The 21,271-nt window shown below is 47.9% G+C and overlaps 1 protein-coding gene across 7 annotated transcripts in view; it reads right to left on the reverse strand.

Annotated features, from left to right (window-relative positions):
• Positions 1-257: 257 nt before the first annotated feature.
• The window catches only part of CCDC180 (coiled-coil domain containing 180), a 90,636-nt gene continuing 69,622 nt past the window's right edge, over positions 258-21,271 (reverse strand). For 4 of the 7 annotated variants that reach the window (XM_063594283.1, XM_063594284.1, XM_055117825.2 and 1 more), the window contains 12 exons: positions 19,506-19,678; positions 19,159-19,214; positions 18,969-19,047; positions 17,283-17,360; positions 15,675-15,741; positions 14,714-14,855; positions 11,289-11,449; positions 10,591-10,728; positions 9,988-10,099; positions 7,041-7,146; positions 6,101-6,236; positions 4,756-4,926 (listed from right to left, as the gene is read on the reverse strand). In XM_063594283.1, coding sequence (XP_063450353.1) covers positions 4,795-4,926; positions 6,101-6,236; positions 7,041-7,146; positions 9,988-10,099; positions 10,591-10,728; positions 11,289-11,449; positions 14,714-14,855; positions 15,675-15,741; positions 17,283-17,360; positions 18,969-19,047; positions 19,159-19,214; positions 19,506-19,678 — 1,380 coding nt within the window. In that variant the 3' untranslated portion in view covers positions 4,756-4,794. Of the gene's footprint in view, positions 1,483-4,755; positions 4,927-6,100; positions 6,237-7,040; positions 7,147-9,987; positions 10,100-10,590; positions 10,729-11,288; positions 11,450-14,713; positions 14,856-15,674; positions 15,742-17,282; positions 17,394-18,968; positions 19,048-19,158; positions 19,215-19,505; positions 19,679-21,271 lie in introns of those variants that run through there. The other 3 variants (XM_055117824.2, XM_034967842.3, XM_063594285.1) reach the window with 3 other exon arrangements.

The following is a 21,271-nucleotide window of genomic DNA, read 5'->3' on the forward strand; positions in this document are numbered from 1 at the left end:
AAACAGAAGGGAATTTCCTTGGCATAGTAAAGAACACCAGAAGAAATCCACAGCTAACATGATGCTGAATGGTGAAAGACCAGATGCTTTCCTTGCATGAACAGGGACAAGACAAGGATGTCAGCTCTTGACACTTTTATTCAACATTGTACTAGAGGTTTTAGCCTGGGCAATTAGGCAAGGAAATAAAATGAAAAGGCATCCAATATGTAAGATATAGGGAAAAAGTGGCTTTTCCCTCTACTCACACATCACTCAATACGTCTGATACCGGATGTGTGAAGGTCATCTCCCCACACACCCAGCAATTCTGCAGTGGGCATTAGGGGTCCTCTAATTCAATTCCATTCTGATACCATCTACCTGGAGACAGGCTGAGGGCCCAGTCCCACAAGACTGCCCTCCACTTTTAGATGCCAATAGTGAGTAGTACTTGAGAAACTTTAGATGCCAGTAAGTGAGTATTCTTGAGAAACTGGCTCTAAATCAGGGTTCCCATAACTTCCTCCTTGGGTTTTATTAATTTGCTAGAGCAGCTCACAGAACTCAGGGAAACACTTTACTTACATTTACTTGTTTATTAATAAAGGATACAGACGAACAACCAGATGGAGGCGATACTTAGGGCAAGGAATGGGAGAAGGGGCACGGAGCTTCCATGATCTTGCTGGGCATGCCTCCCTCCAGGAATCTCCATGTGGCCAGCTATCTGGAAGCTCCCAGAATGCTGTGCTTTTGGAGTTTTATGGATGCTGCATTACATAGGCATGATTGACTAAATAATTGATCATTGATCATTAGTTGATAACTTAGTTATCAACTCCTTGGGGTTTGGGGCTGAGAGTCTCAGTCCTCTAACCATGCCTTGATCTTTCTGTTGACCAGCCCCTGTCCTGAAGCTGTCCAGGGGTCCCCAGCCACCAGTCGTCTCATTAGCATACAAAAGACACTCTTATCACTCCAGAGATTCTAAGGGTTTTAGGAGCTGCACATCAGAACATGGGGAAGAAAACCAAACATGTATTTCACTATATCACAGGTGCCAAGACAATTTAATGGGGGAAAGATCAGTATTTTCAAGAAATGGTGCTGGAACAACTGGTAGCCAAATGCAAGAGAATAAAGTTGAACACTTACGGCTATGTACAAAATTAACTTAAAATGGATCAAAGACCTAAATAGAAGAACTAAAACTATACAACTCTAGGCTGGGTGTGGTGGCTCATGCCTGTAATCCCAGCACTTTGGGAGGCCGAGGCAGGTGGATTATTTGAGGTCAGGAGTTCGAGACCAGCCTGGCCAACATGGTGAAACCCCATCTCTACTAAAAATACAAAAATTAGCTGGGCAGTAGTGGTGCATGCCTGTAGTCCCAGCTACTCGGGAGGCTGAGGCAGGAGAATTGCTTGAACCCGGGAGGAGGAGGTTGCAGTGAGCTGAGATCACACCACTGCACTCCAGTCTGGGCGAGAGAGTAAGACCCTGTCTCAAAAAAGAACAAACAAACAAATAAAACAACTATACAGCTCTTAGAAAACAGCAGTAAATCTTTGTGACTTTGGCTTAGGCAATGGAGTCTTAGATACAACACCAAAAGCACAAGCAACCCAAGAAAGAATAAACTGGACTTCCTCAAAATTATAAACTTTTGTGTATCAAAGGACACTATCAAGAAAGTGAATTACAACTGATCTAGAGATAATTTTGTAAGTGAAAACAACATACAATTGGGAGAAAATATTTGCAAATCATATGTCTTTGATAAGGGTCCAGTGGCTTGAATATATAAAGAACTCTAACAACTCAATAATAAAAGTAATCTAATTAAAAATTGATAAAGAACTTGAATACATTTCTCCAGAGAAGATATTCAAATGGCCAATAAGCACATGAAAAGATACTCAACATCATTAGTCATCGCAAATGCAAATTAAGACTATAATGAGATACAACTTCACACCTACTGGGATGGTTATCATCCAAAAGTCAGATAATAACAAGATTTGGCAATGATGTGGAGAAATCAGAGCCTTTATATACTGCCAAGACTGATATAAAGTGGTACAGCTACTTTGGGAAACAGTCTGGCACTTTCTCAAAAAGTTAAGCATACAGTTACTTTTTTTTTTTTTTTTTTTTTGAGACAGAGTCTCGCTCTGTTGCCTAGGCTGGAGAGCAATGGCATGATCTCGGCTCACTGCAACCTCCCCCTCCTGGGCTCAAGCAATTCTCATGGCTCAGCCTCCCAAGCAGCTGGGACTACAGGTGTGCACCACCACCCCTGGCTAATTTCGTATTTTCAGTAGAGACAGGTTTCACCATCTTGGCCAGGCTGGTCTCTTAACTCCTGACCTCAAGTGATCCACCTGCCTCAGCCTCCCAAAGTGCTGGGATGACAAGTGTGAGCCACTGTGCCCAGCCTAGAGTTACTTTTTGACCTAGTAATTGGTATATACCCAAGAGAAATGAAAATATGCATCCACACAAAAACTTGTTCATGACTGCTCATAGCAGCACTATCTTTTAGGCAATGGAGTCTTAGATATAACAGCACTATTTTTTAGTGCCGCTACGGGCAGTCATGAACAAGTTTTTGTGTGGATCTACAGTAGCCAAAAGGTAGACAAAGTGGCATTGGGTTCCTTCAGTGCTTGTCAAGCTGGGCCTCTTGAGCCTAAGGGGGTCCCTGGGGTATGGGTATAGGGGTGATGAGAGTCCAGTCTCACTCACTATTAGAAAAGTGATTTAGATATGATTTCTCACCAACCAAACCAGCAAAAAATTTCCCCCAAATCCTGAAACTAGAACCCTTGGTGTGGACGAGAAAAATGGGCAATGGGCAATGGGCACTGCTTAATGGTGGGAGGGGGTGGCCTGTTTCCCTGGAGGGTGACTTGGCACCATGTCCACAGCTGCCACCCTCTGATTAAGGAATGATTACAGATATGTACAAAGAGCTAATGTGGGAGGATGTCATCTCTGCCTTCTTTCTAGGAGCCCTGCATGGGACATTCTCGCCCTTGTCCGACAGAGGCGATCTGGTTCCCCAGGCAGTGGGAGCACTCTGCAGCTGTTTAAATGACAGTGTCCCACACTGCAATCAAAGCCCCTTCGTGGGCCATGAACTGAGTTAGTGGACTGAGCTAGGATTTAAAAAGCAGGGAGAAAATATTAGAAAGCAGCCTTTCTAGTAAGGTTAAGTGCTGTCCTGTGACCTGTTGGTCCCAAGTTGTGTATGTGTGCAAGGACCGTGTGTTTAGAACATGTTTATACAGTGGGTCAGAGTCAGAAAAGTATGAAAACCAATGATGTAAATGAATACTGAAGGATATGGCATAGGGTTTATCCAGTTAAAATTTACCAAGCAGTTTATGGAACCTAATGCATGTTATGATTCCATTTTATAAAAATAACTCACATACATGGAAAGATGCTATGGACAGTGACTGTCTCTAGATTCCAGGATTTTATTATTTATTTATTTATTCATTAATTTGAGACAGAGTCTCATTCTGTTGCTCAGGCCAGAGTGAAGTGGCATGATCTTGGCTCACTGCAACCTCCACATCCCAGGTTAAAGCGATTCTCATGCCTCAGCCTCCCCAGTAGCTGGGATTACAGGTGTGTGCCACCATGCCTGGCTAACTTTTTGTATTTTTAGTAGATATGGGGTTTCGTCATGTTGCCTCAGCTGGCCCCGAACTCCTGAGCTCAGATGATCTGCTCGCCTTGGCCTCCCAAAGTGCTAGGATTACAGGCGTGAGCCACCGCGCCTGGCTCCGGATTTTAAAGTTATCCTTTTGCTGGTTTCATAAATTCTTTTTTCTACAATGCGCATATATTCCTTTCAGAATAATAAGCAATGAAAGGTAGCACATTGGGGTGGGGGTGGGGGGAGCACAGAAAAGAACAGGAGATTGCTTTTGCCTTGATGGAAGGGGACTCCTCACTCTCCTGGCTTCAGTGCACAAAGGCCACCAAGCTAACCAAGCTAACCAAGCAGGGCCTCACTGGGTGGAGCAAACCAGGAGAGCAGAGTGAGTGTCCCCAGGTGAGGGAACTGCACTCGGAGGGTCACACAGCTGTCAGGGGCTGGAAATTTAGGGGCTGGGGCCTCCTAGGTCTATGGCTGAGGAAACCTGTCCAGATGACACACACAGCTACCGACAAATGAAGGCTGTACGCTCACGCCATGTAATTGAAGAAGAGAGTTGACGAGCAAGAGACTGGCAGGCTGGAGGACTCCAAGAGAATGATCTGAGCAACACAGGACTAAAGGGGCCTGGAAGATTTTTTTTTTTCCAAAATATTGCAATTTGCTCAGACAAATTGTGGCACAAATACCAATCAACATTGGATTAGTTATTTGTTGGGTCTAGGAACCAGTGCAGAGTTGCAATTATAACCCATACTTGTTTATTCTGTTAAATTAAAATATCACTTTCCCATGACCTTTATTTCATTTTTCAAGATGACGTGCCCTGCCCAGCATGCTGTTTGGAGGTGATGTCCTTTGAAGCTCTGGTGCCTATTTGAAGTGACTGATTCCTGGTACTCACCCTCCCTGCTAACCACGTGGAATTCCCCTTTCATGCTTGCCTTCCTCATGGGAAGAGGGCTCCACGTGGGCAGGGACCATGCTGTGTCCTGTTCGCTGGTAAAGCTACAGTGCCCGGCACAGAGCAGGGGTGGAGGGATGAAGGGAGGGAGGGATGGACGGAAAGTAGGTAGGCAGGTAGATGAACAGGGAAGGAGTCTGTATAAGAAAGTGTTTATTCATGGTGGGGCGGAGGGTCACACATACAGGCCCTGGATAGTGTGCAGGGACTGCTTCCAGCTGTCCTTCCAGCGCTGAGCCTCCTTCATCTGAGATGTGCAGTCATCCTGGATCCTCTTCAGCTCCTCCTCAAATGATGCTAAATATTTCTAGAAGGAAGGTAGCAGGAGGGGTCCACATGAGGAGAGACATCTGGACCCTCTCCCCTAGGGCAATGCTGTAACTTGCTGGCAGGTGGTTTTTAACCCATTCCAGGCACTGGCAAGAGTTCTCCAAGTCACTTCTCAGGTAGAAACCAGGTAGTCCTAGTTGTTTTCCCCATTTTACAAGACAGGGAAACTGAGGCTCAGAGCCTGGCCTGGGGTCACCCAGCTAGAAGGAGGCTGAGCAGGGACTAGGACCTGTGTCTATCTGACTCTAGGCTCAGCACTCCTTCCTGAGCTCTGTCCCACACTGTGGCCTCTCGGGAGCTCAGGGCTCCCGGTTTTTGGGTAGGCTGGGCCTTCCAGGCCTCCCGCCCTCACTGAACTCAGCAGGCCGAACTGTACCCTCTGCCTGGGGCTTGGAGGGGAAGCTGGGGGAGGGCTGACCCTGGGCACTTCAGCCTCTCCCAGTAAGGGGGCCAGCTGGTCTCTGGGCAGGACAAGGTTTCTCTCTGGACATCAGGACCAAAGGTCCACAGATCTTCAAAGCCAAGGGGTCCCTCAAGAGGCAACTGGGTGTAGCCTCCTCATCAGGCTGTCCCCAGGGGGTCTGACAGGCACTGGGATCAAATCCTGCCTCTGCCACTCTGTAGTGGCATAGAGGGGACAAGTTTCTTTAAGCCTCAGTGTCCTCATCAATGAAATGATAATAATTTTACCTCCCTTGTGGAGTTGTTAGGATTCAGTGAGATGCCTCATGTCAAGAGCAGAAGCTCTCAGTAAGTACTTCCCAGTAACTTCTCAGGAGCTGTGACTGCTCCTGCTGCTGTGTCCCCCCTGAGCCTACGGCTACCATTGCTTCCGTGCCTGGTGACAATGTTCCCTAGCTGTGACACTACTGTGCCTTTGGAAAGCCTTTCTTCACCCCTAATCTGGGTGGGATGTCCCTCAGCTGGGCTCCCACAGCATTGGGATCACGCCTCAGACCCACACTAACGTCCTCGTGCCTGTGAATGGCGACTGTCCTGAGTGTTGAGACCTGCAGCTCTGGGGTGTGCTGACATGTGTTGCCTGCTGCACCAGCCAAATGTTGGGTGCCGGGTGATGGGAAGCTCCCCCTTCCCAAGGCAGCCGACCTGAGCTGTGCTCCCTGGGACACGCCCACTCCACCCTGTCTCACCAGGTACACAGCATCTCGGGCTTCCACGGCCGCCAGGTGGCCCAGGGTGGTTTTGGTGGTGGAAATCGATGATGTTGGCCGGAGAAGAATCTTGTTTTGGATGCTGACTTCGGTGGGTTTGATCCCTGGCCACTTCCTACAAACAAACATGTGTGAAAATCTCACAGGCTTGTCTTCATCTTTCATAATCCACCTACCAACCCTCTTGGAAAAGCTTAGCATTTCTTTGAAAAAATTATCATGGCTTTAAATATCTTAATGAAAAGAAAAAACATACTGAGTGTGAATGCTGCACTTGTTCAAGCTGTTTCATATTAGCCCCCACTGGTCTCATTGCTGTGCACGGTCTGGGGTTCCGGGGGGGAAGGGGAGTGCCGCAGCTCAAGTTGCTCCCCTTTCTGAGCCTCAGTTTACTCACTGATCTGCCAGCCAGGCGGTGGCCACCAGTGCCTGGTATGCTTTTCCTATGATGCCCTAAACACCACTTCTGAGAACATAGCTGGGCAAATCACTGCTCTGCTTCTTCTTGCAGAGTCACACTCTTGGGGCACAGGGAACAGGCACATTGCCAACTCTCTTCACACATGACGGACAGCTGGAGTGGCTCACAATGCCAGCAGTGACCCAAGAATGTGTCCCCCACTGAGCCAGGCCTCCCTTTCATCATGGGACCCTTTGGTGGGTTCTTATCATGTGAACTAATAGCTGTTGAGCTGTTTGTATGTGCTGGGGCACCCCAGGTACTACCTCATTTAACTTTCTCTTGATAATATCAAAGTAAGCGGCCATGCTCATTTCATAGATGAGGAAACTAAGGCTCAGAACACAATGCCTTTCCCAGGTCTGTCTGACTTCAGAGTCCAAGCCCCTAACCATTACACTGCACCACCCCCAGCAGATACAGCCATTTACAGTAGTCCTTGCTGCTCTTGGTTCTCACCTGCTTCCACGTTCAATCAGGGGTTTCTCACTCTCTTCCTTCAGGGAGAGCCCAGCGAGTTTCCTTCGTATGAGCATTGATAATTTCTGTTTGGGGGGCTCCATCCCTAGAGGCAAAAGACAGGCTAGTGACTGCAGCCTCACTGACAGCCTGAGATCGAGGGATTTCCCCTGGCATTACACTTAGAAAAGGGAGGACTGGCACCCCTCCTCCCACTTGGAGTTATGGCAGGCTGAGCCCTCTCCATGGAGAAGCTGAATGCACCCGCCACACAGCTCGGGGTGGTGACAGGGGCAGGGGGTCATGGATGGAGGAATCTAAGCAGTGGTGTGGGTGCTGTTCCCAGCTCCAAACCCAAGCTTGATGCTCTGACGTTGCTGCAGTTTCCATGAGTCCCCGGATATGGTTCATAGAGACTTCTTTGGCTTAGGCTAGCTCATACGGGTTCCGAACTAAGAACCTCCCCTGGAACAAACACGTTCAAGGTTGTCCCTTGACTATCTAGCTCAATAATCCAATCTTTGATGCTCTGATGTTCTTTCTAGATCGGGGGCGAGGGGGTGGGGGGCTCTGTGTGCAGAGAGCCAGCAGGTAACATGTACACTCCTCTGCCATGAATGGCAGGGCCCGGTGGCCTGGCTCAGAAGCCGAGTTGCAGAGTAGGCAGAGGCCTCCTAGGGCCTGGTGCAGGGAGTCTTCCTGGCTCAGGGGTTCCTTGCAAGGCACTGTGATCTGCTCCACTACCAGCTCGCCTGCCTGTTCTCCCTGGGGTCTCGACCCCAGCATCTCTGCAAGGCGCTGATTTCCCAAACAAGGCTCACCTTTGACAGAGACCTCTGATAGAGAAAAGTGACCAACACTTCAAAAATCTGTACACACTTTGATCCAGACATCGCACTTCTAGGAGTCTGTTGCTCTAGAGATGCATGGATGCAGAGATCCTCTTCAGCACAATTACAGGAGTGGGAAATTGGAAATGGTCCAAAGTTCAATAGCAAAGGGACTAATTAGTAAGTTACAATGCTTATTACATTATGGTGTGCAGCAACTGAAAATGCTGAAGAGGAGGAGTGTTGACTGGCCAGCCCAGCCAAGGTTCACCTGCAGGGAAATCAGGTCGCAAAAGCGCCCAAGCCCTGTAATCTTCCCCAGCCACCCTGACACACAGGCCTGTGCCCAAAGGGAAAGGCCTGGCAGGATGAACAGCAAGTGCAAAGGGCGCTGCTTTCAGGGCAGAAGGACTGTGTTCTTCACTTGCTTCTTGGTTGATACTGATTTTCTTGTTTTACTGGAATGAACATTTATTGTTTTTGTAATTAAAAACCTTTACAAATAAAAAGGATGCATTTTAATTACTTTATAGATCAGTGATAAATGGATAACATTTAATGTATGATTTTAATCTTATAGTTATAAAAGTAATATGCACATTATTAAAAATGTAAACATCACTTCATGATGAAAAAAAAGGTTTTAGGGATCTCTCTCAGTCCCACCCAGCAGAGGTGATCATCAGCAGTTTGGTACCTGTCTCTCTGTCTCTGTCTCTCACACAGATTCATTTAAACAGATGTGAGTATGCATGTTGATATCATGCATGTGTTTTAAAAGATGGGATCACAGACATGTCCTGTTTGTCCATTTGTTTTTTCACACAACAGCCCTCCTTCATGTCTTTCCATGTCAGCACATGCAGACCTAGTTTAACAGCTGTGTGGTATTTACCTGCACATCTGGCACCCTCATTTATGCATCCAATTTTCGTTGTTTTTGAGTCACCGTCTTGCTCTCTCACCAGGCTGGAGTGCAGTGGTATGATCAAAGCTCACAGCAGTCTCGACTTAAAGACTTAAGCAATCCTCCCACCTCAGCACCCTCCCAACCGCCCTCCACCTCCAGGAGCTGGAGCTGGAACTACACGTGCACACCATCACACCGAGCTAATCTTTAAATTTTTAGTAGAGATGGGGTTTTGTCATGTTGCCCAGGCTTGTCTCAAACTCCTGGGCTCAAGAGATCCACCCACCTCAGCCTCTCAAGTGCTGGGACTGCAGGTGTGGGCCACTGTGTCTGGCCCATTGAATTTTCTGTATATCAATGTTAGTGTTGCTTCCAATTCTTTGCCATTTCAAACAGTGCTGTGAACATTTTTGAACATATACCTTTGAAAAAGTGTCCAAGTATTTCTCTCAGATAAATTCCTAGAATTAGACGTGCTAGGCCAAATGTCTACACACTCAGAATTTTGACAGGGACTGACAAATTGTTCTCTATGACAGCGGTATCCATGTACGCTCTACCAAGAGTCTCTGCAGAGTCTCTGTTTCTTGACATTCTTTTACGTTGTTACCAAATGTAAAAACTTTGCCAGGCTATTGGTGAGAAATGATATCTAAATAATGCTTAGATTTTCATTTTTCATCATCAGTGAAGTTGAGCAGTTTTTACAGTGACTAGCCATATGAACTGCTTCTCTTTTGAAGAGCATGTGTTTGTCCTTCGTCTCTTTAAAAATTTGACCTGTGAGAGTTCTTTGTACCACAAGGATATTAACCCTTTCTCTGATCTGTAAGTTGTGAGGAATACTCTTCCAGTTTGTGGTTTGTCTTTCCATCTTTTGACATTTTTCTGTTTTTGTTTTGGCTACAAAGAGCCAGCCATTCCCTCTATGGCTTCTAGCTCTCCTGTCATACTTAGAAAAGGTATCCCTAACCCCAAGAGTATGGGAGTGTTTACTTAATAGGGTTTCATTTTTTACATATAAACGTTGAGCCATCTGGCATTTGCTTTTTAATCAAAAAATTATTTTTAAGGAAAACAAATTAATCAGTCCCCTCAATGGATCACTTGTTTTCACTTTGATAGAGTTGGGGAAAGCAGACCCCTGCCCAACCTAGCCCTCACCAGCCCCCCAGGGCCATGACACAAGGCTGGTGGTGCCTCTTACTTGCAACCTGGACATCGTCAATGGTGACCACCTCATCCAACTGCAGTAGGAACTTCTCGGTGAAGGTGGCCAAGTTGGTTATGAAAACCTGGCCATTCCTTCTGGTACATTCCTGGAAAAAACATGGTGAGCACAGTGCTGCTAGGAGAGGATCATCCCTCCAAGGCCAGCTGAAGAGGGGATGGGTGAACTCTGCAGGGAGATCTGGGGACCCAAGCCATTATATCCACTGTGTCCAAGTAACCAGCATCTGGCCCTCAGCCAGGAGGCCTCTCCCAAGATGTGATCTGGTTTAAACATAATAAATGATTCAGAAACGGCCAAGGGACACACACAGACAATTCACAGAAGAGGAAATAAAACTAGACATGGATCACTAAATAAAAGTTATCGTCAGTAATTTTGTAATTAATTAATTTAGAAGTCAAAAAGTATACAAGTTAAAACAGCCAATAATGGCCATTTTTACCTACAAAACCCAACCACGATCATGCCTGCTTTGGGCAAGATACCAAGAAAGGGCTGCACCTGGCGCTGTCAGTGGCTGTCCATTGGGCTATATTTGGAGCACGCCTGGACTGGCGAATCAATGGTACCACTGACCTCCAGCTTCTCCTTGTTCATCCTAATCATGCTGTCCAGCTCTTCCTGCCTTTCCTCTTCACTTAAGTGTAGAGACTCCATTTCTTGGAAATGTACGGGGTGTCCAAGATTTAGATGGAGCTTCTGGGCATTTTTGTCCTTTAATCAAACAATCCAGAATTCAGTGGCAATGTTAACCCACCAAAAGTCACTGACCTGTGTCTTCTGTCAATTATGATTATGGCCAGACTCATGTGTCCTCTGACCTGGGTGTGTGGGGGTGATGGGTGGGCAGAAGAGTGGCAGAGGGGTTAAGAGGGGGGCATGGCTGGAGCTGACTTGGGGGTTTGGAAGAGAAAAGGCTGAGCATCTGCCCAGCACAATCAGAGTTTTAGTCCAGTGAAATCAGCAGTACCCATGTTCCACAGCTCCAAGGACCAGTGTGGACAATTATTGTTGTCTTAATGACTACAGCCCCACGGAACCCAGCATACCCACCCATTATAGCCAACAAGGAGTTTACTGAACACCTTCTATGTAGAAGCTGTTGGCTCAGTTCTTATTTCGCCAATGGCTCCTGTCCCTCAGCCCCCATCCAAAAATCCCAAGCCCAGCTCACCTTCTTCCCTTGGACTTGGCCCTGCCCACAACCTGCCACCATTTCTGAACTCCCAGTTCCCCTGGTCCTAGAGTGGAAGGGCTGGTCCTGGGGCCCTCACCTTTCTTTTCTCCAGCCGCTTCTGCTGTTCCTCAAACTGTCCTCGGATCTCCTTCACGGAGGTGCAAAACTTTTTCCAGTGGTGTTCCTTGAAATTCTCCATCACCAGCCAACACACTTGGGGCAGCAGCTCCTCAAATCTCCTGATCTGGATCCGTAATTCTGCCAGAATTGCAGGTAAGAGGCCAAGGGAGGGAACAGATTAAAATCAACTTGCAGAGGCGATCTCTACAACAAAGGCCCAAAGCAGCTTCCCAAAGAGAAAATCTTGGTCTCCAACGTGGTAAGAGCTATTCCATCAAAAGAGGTCCTGAGGTCAAACCAGTATAGAAAATACAGGGTTAGCCAGCTGCAGTGGCTTACACCTGTAATCCCAGCACTTTGGGAGGCTGAGGTGGGAGGATTGCTTGAGGCCAGGAGTTCAAGACCAGCTTGGGCAAGACCCTGTCTCTAAAAAAATATTTAAACATTGGCCAGGCATGGTGGTACATGCCAGCTACTCAGGAGGCTGAAGTGGGAGGATTGCTTAAGCCCAGGAGTTTGAGGCTATGGTGAACTATAATTGCACCACACTCTAGCCTGGGCCACAGAGCAAGACCCTCTTTCTAAAATAAAATAAAATAAAATAAAATAAAATAAATAAAATAAAATAAAATATAAAATAAAATATAAAATAAAATATAAAATAAATAAAATAAAATAAAATAAAGGCTTAAATAAATTCAAAGGGCTTCTCCTATATACTCTGCAGACTTCTCATCTCATTTAAAATGCATTGTGTCTCTTGGCATTTTTGGCAAGTTCTCATCCATTATTTCAACTATTGCCTTGATTCTAGGTCTCCCTCTTTCTCTGTATCTCCAAATAGCCGTATGTTAGACCTGCTCTTTCATTCACATCCCTTTACCTCTCTCCCATATTTTCATCTCTTTATATTTCTGTGTTATATTCTGGTTATTTTCTTTGGATTTGCCTTCCAGTTCACCAATTCTACTTTCAGCTATATGTAACCTGGTAGTAAAGTCATGCATAGTTTTAAAATTTCAACTCTTAATTTTTCCTTCATGAAAGTTTTATTTTATTCTCTTTTATAGCTACTTGGTTATTTTCATAGTCTTTTGCTTCTTATTCATGTTTCCAATTCCCTCTTTTATTTAACTAGAAGTATATTATTCTATGTTCTGTGTCCAATACTTTTAATATCTGCCAAGTCTTTGCTGGTCTCCTGCTGCCTCTTGCTCAAGGCATTTTGTTTCCTTGTGTTTATGGGGATTTTGTTGCTCTTTGTTTATTACTGTGAGCTCTTATTCTGGGCATTTTATTTGTGAGAATCCTTTGAGGCCTGAACTGAAGATAGATTTTCCTAGAGAGAATTTGTTATATGTCCAACAAGCAAGCTTCTGAACACCACCAACTCAAGATCATTTTAAGCTCAGGTATTAGCTTGAGGTGTTTTGGATGAGCCACAAAAGCAAAATTGAATTCATGTTTAGATAAGTGTGAATTATCTAAACATAAATTTAGAAACCACACAGGGACTGGCATATAGTTCTGGATTTCTCTTTGGAGTTTTTTTTCTTCACCCAATACCATGGTTTTTGATAAGACAGTTTCCTTCTGTCTTATGGAGGGACAGAGGGAGGAGCTTGGTTTCCGTCTCATTTGCCTTACTCAGGAAGCCCTGTTGGGTTCCAGCTATAGGTGGCTTGCTCCTTTTAGACTTCCCACTTTGGAGGTCTGTGGATTTGTCTCTTGTTCCCAATACCCTGGAGGCCATGAAAATAGAGGCTCAAGTTCACCTGGGAGTCAGCAAATGCCCCCAGGGCAATAACCAGGGTTACTACTCAATTTATCACTCAGAGTTTCTATTTTCACTTAATTTTTGGCTTTTGTGTGTTTCTCACTTTACAGATAGCTTGCTAATGCATTTAAAAGATTTTATTACAAAAATATTTTATGCAGCATTTTACATGTTTTTAGTAGGAGAATGGATCCCCCATTAGCCTGCCAAGCTGCAGGAAACAGAAGTCTTCACTAGTTGTGAGTTTACCAGAGAGGGATGCAGTCTGTAGCATTTTCCAAGCCCATTTGACCATGGAACCCTTGTTTTGAGGACAATCATGTAGGATGGGATCCCCCAGAGATCACTTGGGGGAAATTCTGAGCTAGAGAAACAAAACAATGCCTGTAGTTTCAATTCCAGTCATTCAACAACCACAGCTATGAGCACTATCGCTGCTTAATTCCCTGTACATGCCAAGTCTGTGTGAGGAACTTAATCCTCAAGAAGGCCTTCTGTGGTGGGTGTTATTAATATCTGCAGTCCACAGACAAGAAAACTGAGGCTCTGGCTGGGCGCAGTGGCTCATGTCTGTAATCCCAGCACCTTGGGAGGCCAAGGCAGGCAGACCATTGGAGGTCAGGAGTTCGAGATCAGCCTGGTCAATGTGGTGAAACCCTGTCTTTACTAAAAATACAAAAATTAGCCAGGCATGGTGGCATGCGCCTGTAGTCCCAGCTACTCAGGAGGCTGGGGCAGAAGAGTCTCTTGAACCCAGGAGACAGAGGTTGCAGTGAGCCGAGATTGCGGATCGTGCCACTGCACTCCAGCCTGGGCAACAGAGTGAGACTCTGTCTCAGAAAAACAAAAAAAAAAAAGATAGAAAACTGAGGCTCAGAGAGGTGAGATCATTTGGCCAAGGTAATACAGCTGGGAAGTGGTGGGGCTGGGTCCTGGCCCAGTTCTGGCTATCCCCTGAACTCTCCTCCTTCTACCCAGAGGGCCTCTGAAACAGCACAGTAGACCACATCAAAGTGTGATAGATTCATACAATGGAATATTATTCATTGATAAAAAGGAATGAAGTACTGGCACCATCTACAACATGCATAAACCTTGAAATATTATGCAAAATGAAATAAGCCAGTCCCAAAGACTACATACTATACAATTCTATTCTCATGAAAGTAAAGAATAAGGAAGTCTATAGAGACAGAAAGTAGATTAGTGGTTGCTTTAGGCTGGGGAGGGGTTAGGGGATGGGGTTTCTAAAATTGACGGTAGCGGTGATTGCATAACTCTGTAAATAAACTAAAAACCACATTTAGTACACTACATGGGTAAGTTTTATGGTACCCAAGTATCTCAACAAAGCTGTCAAAAATATCTGTAGAAGAAACAAAATATTTTTAGAGGTACAAATCACCATATTTCTCAAGAAAAGTGAACTTTTTTCTTGCATGGTCGCATTTCCCCAGTAAAATCTGATTATTGTTTTTACCTAATTTTAAGAGGTCAGCTTTTCACAGGGAAGCTCTTCTGCCTCCCCCAGAGGGGAGGATCCAGGCCACAAGGCCAAGGCCGAGCTCCACCACTGGCTTCGCGCCCCACCCTGCTCCCCGTGCCTACCTGCTGCCTATACTCACCTATGAGGCAGGAGTTGTGGTACTTATTTGCCTGGCTCTGGTACTCCAGGATCTTTTTGCTAATGTTCTCGGCGCACTGGTCAAAGGTGTCACACATGCAGTCAGGCCTGGTGACCGGGCGTTTTTCTTTACGGTAGAACTCCTGCCAGAGAGGGTGACCATGTGCAGGTGAGGACCCCATGGGACTCTGGCCCTTGCTCCTGGGATCCACCAGCCTGCCCTCACCTCCACACTCCCTAGCCTTTGCTCGTGGCTTCCCCTGTGGAGGTGACACGAGCAGACACTCCTCCTTCCCTGTCTGCCCGTGTCGCCTCCCTGGGCCCACCTGGAGTGAGTGGGGCCATGGCCAGCCCTCGTTATTTCCTGAATGAGTGACTGGCAAGAATCCTATTTATCCTTCAAGACCCAAATCAATGGAATCTCAGATTGGTGACCAGGTTGGGAGCTTACAAGGAAGTGCCAAGCTGGGTATAGGCTGCAGGCCACAAAGACGGGCGAGCCAGGGACCCTGCCCTGAAGGAGGCAGACAGACCCGTGGGAGGCAGACAGGAGAAGACACTCGCACTACGGTGCACGGCATGTGGGAACAGGGCACTAGGCAGCTTGTCTGGTGCCTGGTCTCACTGCCCCACCTCTTTCTGTGCCCCCACCAGGTCTGTCAGCTTCCCACTGGGCCTGGGTGCCTTGGGGACAGAGGATGGGCTTGTTCCTCTTGGCACACACAGTACCTGACATGCAGTTGATATCTAAGAAATGTTTGGTGATCAATTAGATGAATGAATGAGGTTTGGTTTCTTGAAGAAAAAAACTTATAGGGAGGTGACAGAAGCTGGGGAGCTGTGGTCATGGCGGGGGTGGAATCCTCTCTTCCTCATTTTCCCCCAAGCGGCCATGATCAGCAGACTGCAGAAGGCAGGCGTGGTTTCCAGGGCAGGCACAGGCCATGGGTGGTGGTCCTCACCTCTGCGACTGTCAGCAAGTTCTCATTGCTCTCCCAGAGGAGGGTCAAGATGATCCCCTTAAAATCCCTGCAACACACACGAGACAGATCCCTGAAGGGCCTGGTCTAGACACACAAACATGGACAAAAACCACATGAACAGAACTTTCCAAGTGCTCTGTTTTGGCCGTGACACTCCTTGAAATTACTCACTGCTGCCCCAGGACCTCTGCACACTCTGATTCCACTCCATAACAGCAGCTAACTTCTCTTCTTGGTTATATTTGTTCCTGCCCTTCCTCAGACCCCAGCTCAGCTGCAATTTCTGACCACCTGGCTTTAATGATCTTGGATTAATGCCCCCTCAGCCTTATGACATGCTAATCAGGTGGATTTGGGATTGATCTGTGTGACTGGCTGATTAACCTCCATCTCTCCCAGCAGACTGTGAAGGCCACCAGGTGTTTAAGATCATAAACAGGAGGCCATCAGGCTGACACGGTTCCAGTGCCTGGAGTTTCTAGCTAGAAAACAAACGTAACTCAGAATGAATGGTCATAGTCTAGGAAAATGAAATGTAAGCTTAACCAATCAGAAATAGCCAACTAGGAACTTTTCACTTTAACCAAGCAAATATTTTCTTTGCCTTCCTTCTATGAACACCTTATAAAAGGTGTCCCCTGGTGTTCCCTCGGTGGATCCCTGAACCGCCTGGGGTCTGGCACTGCCCAATTCATGAATGACTGACTGTTCAAATAAACTCATCAACATTTTAATTTGCTTGAGTTTATCTTTTGACACAGGACATGGACCTGTCTGTACTTGTTCACCATGGAATCCCCAGCCCCATGGCAGTGCCTGTACCGGGCAGTGCCTCGATTAGCTGAAAGAATGATTACTCCTAAATAGTAATCAAATGAACAGGACTTCATGTAGGACCAAACATCCTCCTGCATCGAGCTATAAAAAATAGAGAGCTGAAGTATTCAGGGTGCAGGAGCGTCCTTGGGTGTGGGACGAGGGAACTGTCTACCTGCCAGCTGGAGGCCACACCTGGGTTGCCTGATGTCACAGCCATCCTTCTCTGCCAAGTTCATGACCCCCAGAGACGAGGTCTCCAGGGTGAGAGGGCTGATGAGAGGGGGCCGCTGTCTGGGGGGATCTCTGACATAGTGGGAGTGGGAGCTCCTTTGTGGTGCTTGACTTTCTCCGAAGGCTTTTTGTTTTCTGACCTTGGAATTTTGCTTGTTTGCTTGCAATGAAGCTATACTAAGTTGAACAGCTTTTGTTTTAATCACTGGAGTTACAATAAAGGAAAAGAGAAATGGGGGAAAGCACTGAAAAAAATTACAAAAAAAAGTTCAGACCTTGAATGGGGTCTCCTGCCCTACCACCAGGAAATGCTTGTTAGCTTGGAAAATGTGAAATGTTGATGAAAATGTTTCTCAACAAATTTAGGTGAAATGGGCTGAGACAAACTGACCTTGACCTTGCTATCTCCTCTCACCCCTCCTCTGCTTGGACCTGCCTTTCCCCTTTCTGATTTTTCCCCTCAGCTGAGTCACATTTGCTGCCCCCGCAACCCAAAACAGGTTAAATGCAGTCAAAAGGAAAGGCGTTGTTACTCACTCGGCAGCAGGGGGAGGCTTGTCCCCAAGCACCTGGTACTTTCTCTCCATTTTGTTGGGCTTGGGGTGCGGTGTGAAGCTGTGGGACAAAGGTGGGTGGGTGGTCTGGAGGCTGTGGACAGACGCAAGGCAGGTCTGAGCCTGCAGGATCCCTGCCTGGGTTTCTGGAGGCATTGGGCCTGCCCGTGGGCAACCGGACTCCCATTTCTAGGGCCTACCCCTTTGGGACGTGTCCCTTCTCAACAGCTGTGAGTCTACCTTACCGTAAGGTGAAATCTTAACCACTTTAACTGCTGAAACCCAACCACAGCTGCTGTGAGAGGGCAAGGGGTGGAGGTGCTCAGGCCCAGAAATTTGCATTCCTGCTTCCCCGTGATGAGGACCCAAAGAAAAAAAACATTGAGCCACAGGTAGGGTTGCCAGATTTAGCCATAACAATACAGCACGCCCATTTAAACTTGAATTTCATATAAACACCGTAATTTTCAGCATTAGTGTATCACATGCAGTATTTGGGACATACTTATGCTAAAAAATTAGGTGGTGTTGATCTGAAATTCCAGTGTAGATGGGCACCCTCTCTTTTATCTGGCAGCCCTAGTGACATGGACTTTGTTTTGTAACCTCTGAGAGACTGAACATGGAAACAGGTCATGGCTGGATCATATAAAAAATAGAGCTCTGCCCCATGATGTGCAGCAACCTACCCAGAAGGCCACCCCCACCTTATCTACAAGAAGCCACCCAGGAAGTCAGCCTGCTCTAAGTCAGATTTGCAGGAAGTGAGATTGTCATCTTTGGGGACAGTCCAGGAAGCTACACAATATCACCTATAACAGTAGGTCCCAAATGGCCAGGACTTAATTAATAAATGACAGCTTCCCTAATTTTTGTCCTCATTTCCAACTTTGGACCAACCAGAGAAAGCCAAACATGTCCCGTAACCAATCACGTGGGATGCCCTGCTTTCAGTGGGCAACTTCCAGCTTCCTCATGACAGTAGCCCCCAATCAGCGCACAGCTGGAGAGGAGGGCAATGCTTCCCACTCCTCTGCCTGCCCTGGGAGCTCTGCTGAAACACCCTGGATGGTGACTGACTCCCTGCTGTGGTCAGCTCTGAGTCAATAGCCTTTGCTCTTCTCATGTGGCTGGTCTTTGTTTCTTTCCCCATTGCACACAGCACGCATGCTCAAAAAGACATTCTGGAGGGAAAGGCAAAGCAGGGATTCCCCTTGCCTTCTCAAAACCAGGAACAAACCCATGTCAACCAGGCTGACACAAAGAGCTAGCGAGTCTACTCAGCCATGGGGCTTCTGATATGCACCTTCCATAAAATATGCATGTGGAGTAAACTTTGAGTCTAACAACCCCACTGAGGCTTGGTGGGCAGGGTGCCAAGGCCCAGAACTCTTTCTGTGGCTCTGTGATGTCTCTCCAGGAAAGTCATCTGCCCTGTCTTTCTAACCATGACCGTGTGTGGAAGGTGGCATGGCTGAGATCCATCAGCACCATGGACAACCAGCAAACTAAGGATGGCGCTTACCCCTCACTGCGCCCCGTGGAGTCCCAGAGCCATGAGCATTGTGGTGCCTTCTGAGGAAAAGCCTGGGAAAGCCATAGGTCGTCTCCTGCCTTTGTGTTGGGGGATGGACTGGGAAGGGGCGATTCTGGCTGCTTTGTGTCCTACCTGCCTGCAGAGGTAGCACTGGCACTGGGTACAGCCTTCTTCCCAGAGTTTTCTGGCCGGCACCGATGTCGCTTGAAGCCTTTGGGTGACGAGGGCCCAGGACAAGAGCAGAGGACAGGAGGTGAGCACACAGCACCACCAGCCCCCACCTCACTGCTGCCCCGAGACCCACAGGCCCATGCGCCTCTACCTGTCTGGGACGGATCTTTGTCACAATGGTGGGTTGGCCATTTTGTGTTGGGAAGTCTGAAACCAAAGGAAAGGGTGTGAGCTCTTCTCCGGTGACCATGGGGGTAGCTCAGGCCAGGCTCTGAGCAGCATCCCAGTTAGTCCTCAGCGCCACGTCAGTCAGTCCTGTCACAAGCCCCATTTCAGATGAGAAACTGGGGCTCTGGGTGGGGAAGCCCTTTGCCTGAGGTCACAGGCTCTCAGGGGTGGACTCACGTGGGAACCCCAGTGTGTGGGGCCCCAAAGCTGGTCCCTGAAGGTCCAGGGCCAGGGGTGGCAGAGCCTTAGGTGCACCCTGGGGCCACTCACTGCAGGAGCTTCCTGATCACATCCACAGCTGGGTCCTCAATCAGGGGCTTCCCCACGCGGCTCAGCTGGGTGAAGGACTCAGGGGTGACCACGTCCAGCTTGGCCTCCTCTTCAAGGGCTTCTGAAGATGTCAGGATGTCACTGTCTTCCTCCTGGTCCTTCAGGATGGTGTTCTGCATGCCAGAGAGAAGGGCCTGAGGGTGTAAGGACCAGCCCAGGTGCCAGCGAGGCAGCAGGCCGAATTCATGTTCCCTCCCACCCTGCCTCAGTGGAGTGGCTGCAGGCAAGCTAGCTGACCTCATTGAGCCACTATTTTCTCCTCTGTAAAGTGATCTCCCTTACAGAGCCATTCATTCATTCATCCGTTTATTCATGCCTTTAGAAATTTTCCCGGGTGCCTGCTCTTCACAAGTCTCTGCCCATGTTCTAGGAACACAGGGGCCAGGAGGCCATATATGATCCCTCCTGTCTCAGAGCTTGTGGTTTAGTCAGAAAAGACAGACATTTAACTTGCACTTATACCAATAAATGCTTCTCCAAAACTGGGACCAGTGCTGTGAAAGAAAAGTTCCAGTATCTTCTGTGAGACTGAAGTTAGACCTGCAGATGTGCCCGGTCAATGTTTTTGACCAAATGGATGGAGGAGTGAATGCCAGGCTGAGTGAGTGGCCAGCTCCCCTTGAGCAAGCTCCTAGAGAAAGTGTGGAATTGGCGCCCATGGTTCTCTGGCTGTTCTCTGTTTCATTCTGAGTCTCATCTTAGCAATGGCCTGTCAGTCCCTTGAGTGAAGTCCTGGGAGACCTTCACTCAAAGTCTCCTAGTCACTCAATACCTTCACGCTAGACCCTTGGAGCCCCATGCTACTGGACACCCCACCAGAGGTAGATGGATGCCTAGTGCTGGCTGCATGGTGGGAAGGGCCTCCCCATGGAAGGAAGGTTGGTCAAGGCTTGGTGGTGAGAGCAGGGCCTAGCAGTGCTCTACTCTGCAGACATTGGCTGTCAGGCCCTTCCCTGGAAGTTGGCTGAGCATCTCAGCCCAATGTGAGGTGTGGGCAGGGGTGGGGGTGATGCAGGCTCTGCCCATAGAGGCTTGCAGTCTCAGGGCAGACAGCAACCGAAATGGAGACCCCACTGTGTGGGGAAGTGGGAGGTGCTATGGGCCGGGAGACCCCGACCCAGACCAGGAGGTGAGAGGAGGCTTGGTGGGGAGTGACATCTTAGGCGGAGTGAGAGGGATGAAGAGGCATGGAGGACAAGCCGCGGAGGCTGCTGTGTGTCCAGTGAAAGTGTTTGGACTTTGCCCCGAGGGTAGGGAAGTGACATGGTCAGACCGGCCTCTTCTGGCCATGTTCGGGGAACGGACCATGGGAGATGTGAGAGGATGTGGGCATCAGGTGGGCAAGAGGCAGGGGTCTGGATGAGGTGTTGGGGGTGCCATGGGGAGAAGCCAGGGCTGCCCCTGGGTGCAGGTGGGAAGGAAGAGGCTGAGAGGTGGGACTGGCTTGAGATTCCGTGGATAGGGTGAGTGAGGGTCCTGATGGAGCAGGTGAGGTAGTGCCAGGAGCTGAGGGGTCTCCTCTGAGACCAATGCAAGGAAGTGGCCCACTGGGGATTAGAATCCAGCTCTGACTTCACAGCTTGTGATCTTTCCACAGCATCTCAGTAAGCCTGATGTCCCGCGGAGGCCTGGGAGTCCCCTCTTCCCTTTGGCTCTACTGAGCCCTGCAGGTCTCCTGGGAGCCCAGACAACAGCTCACCCACCCT

Source organism: Pan paniscus, chromosome 11 (genome assembly GCF_029289425.2).
Source record: "Pan paniscus chromosome 11, NHGRI_mPanPan1-v2.0_pri, whole genome shotgun sequence".
NCBI lineage: Eukaryota > Metazoa > Chordata > Mammalia > Primates > Hominidae > Pan > Pan paniscus.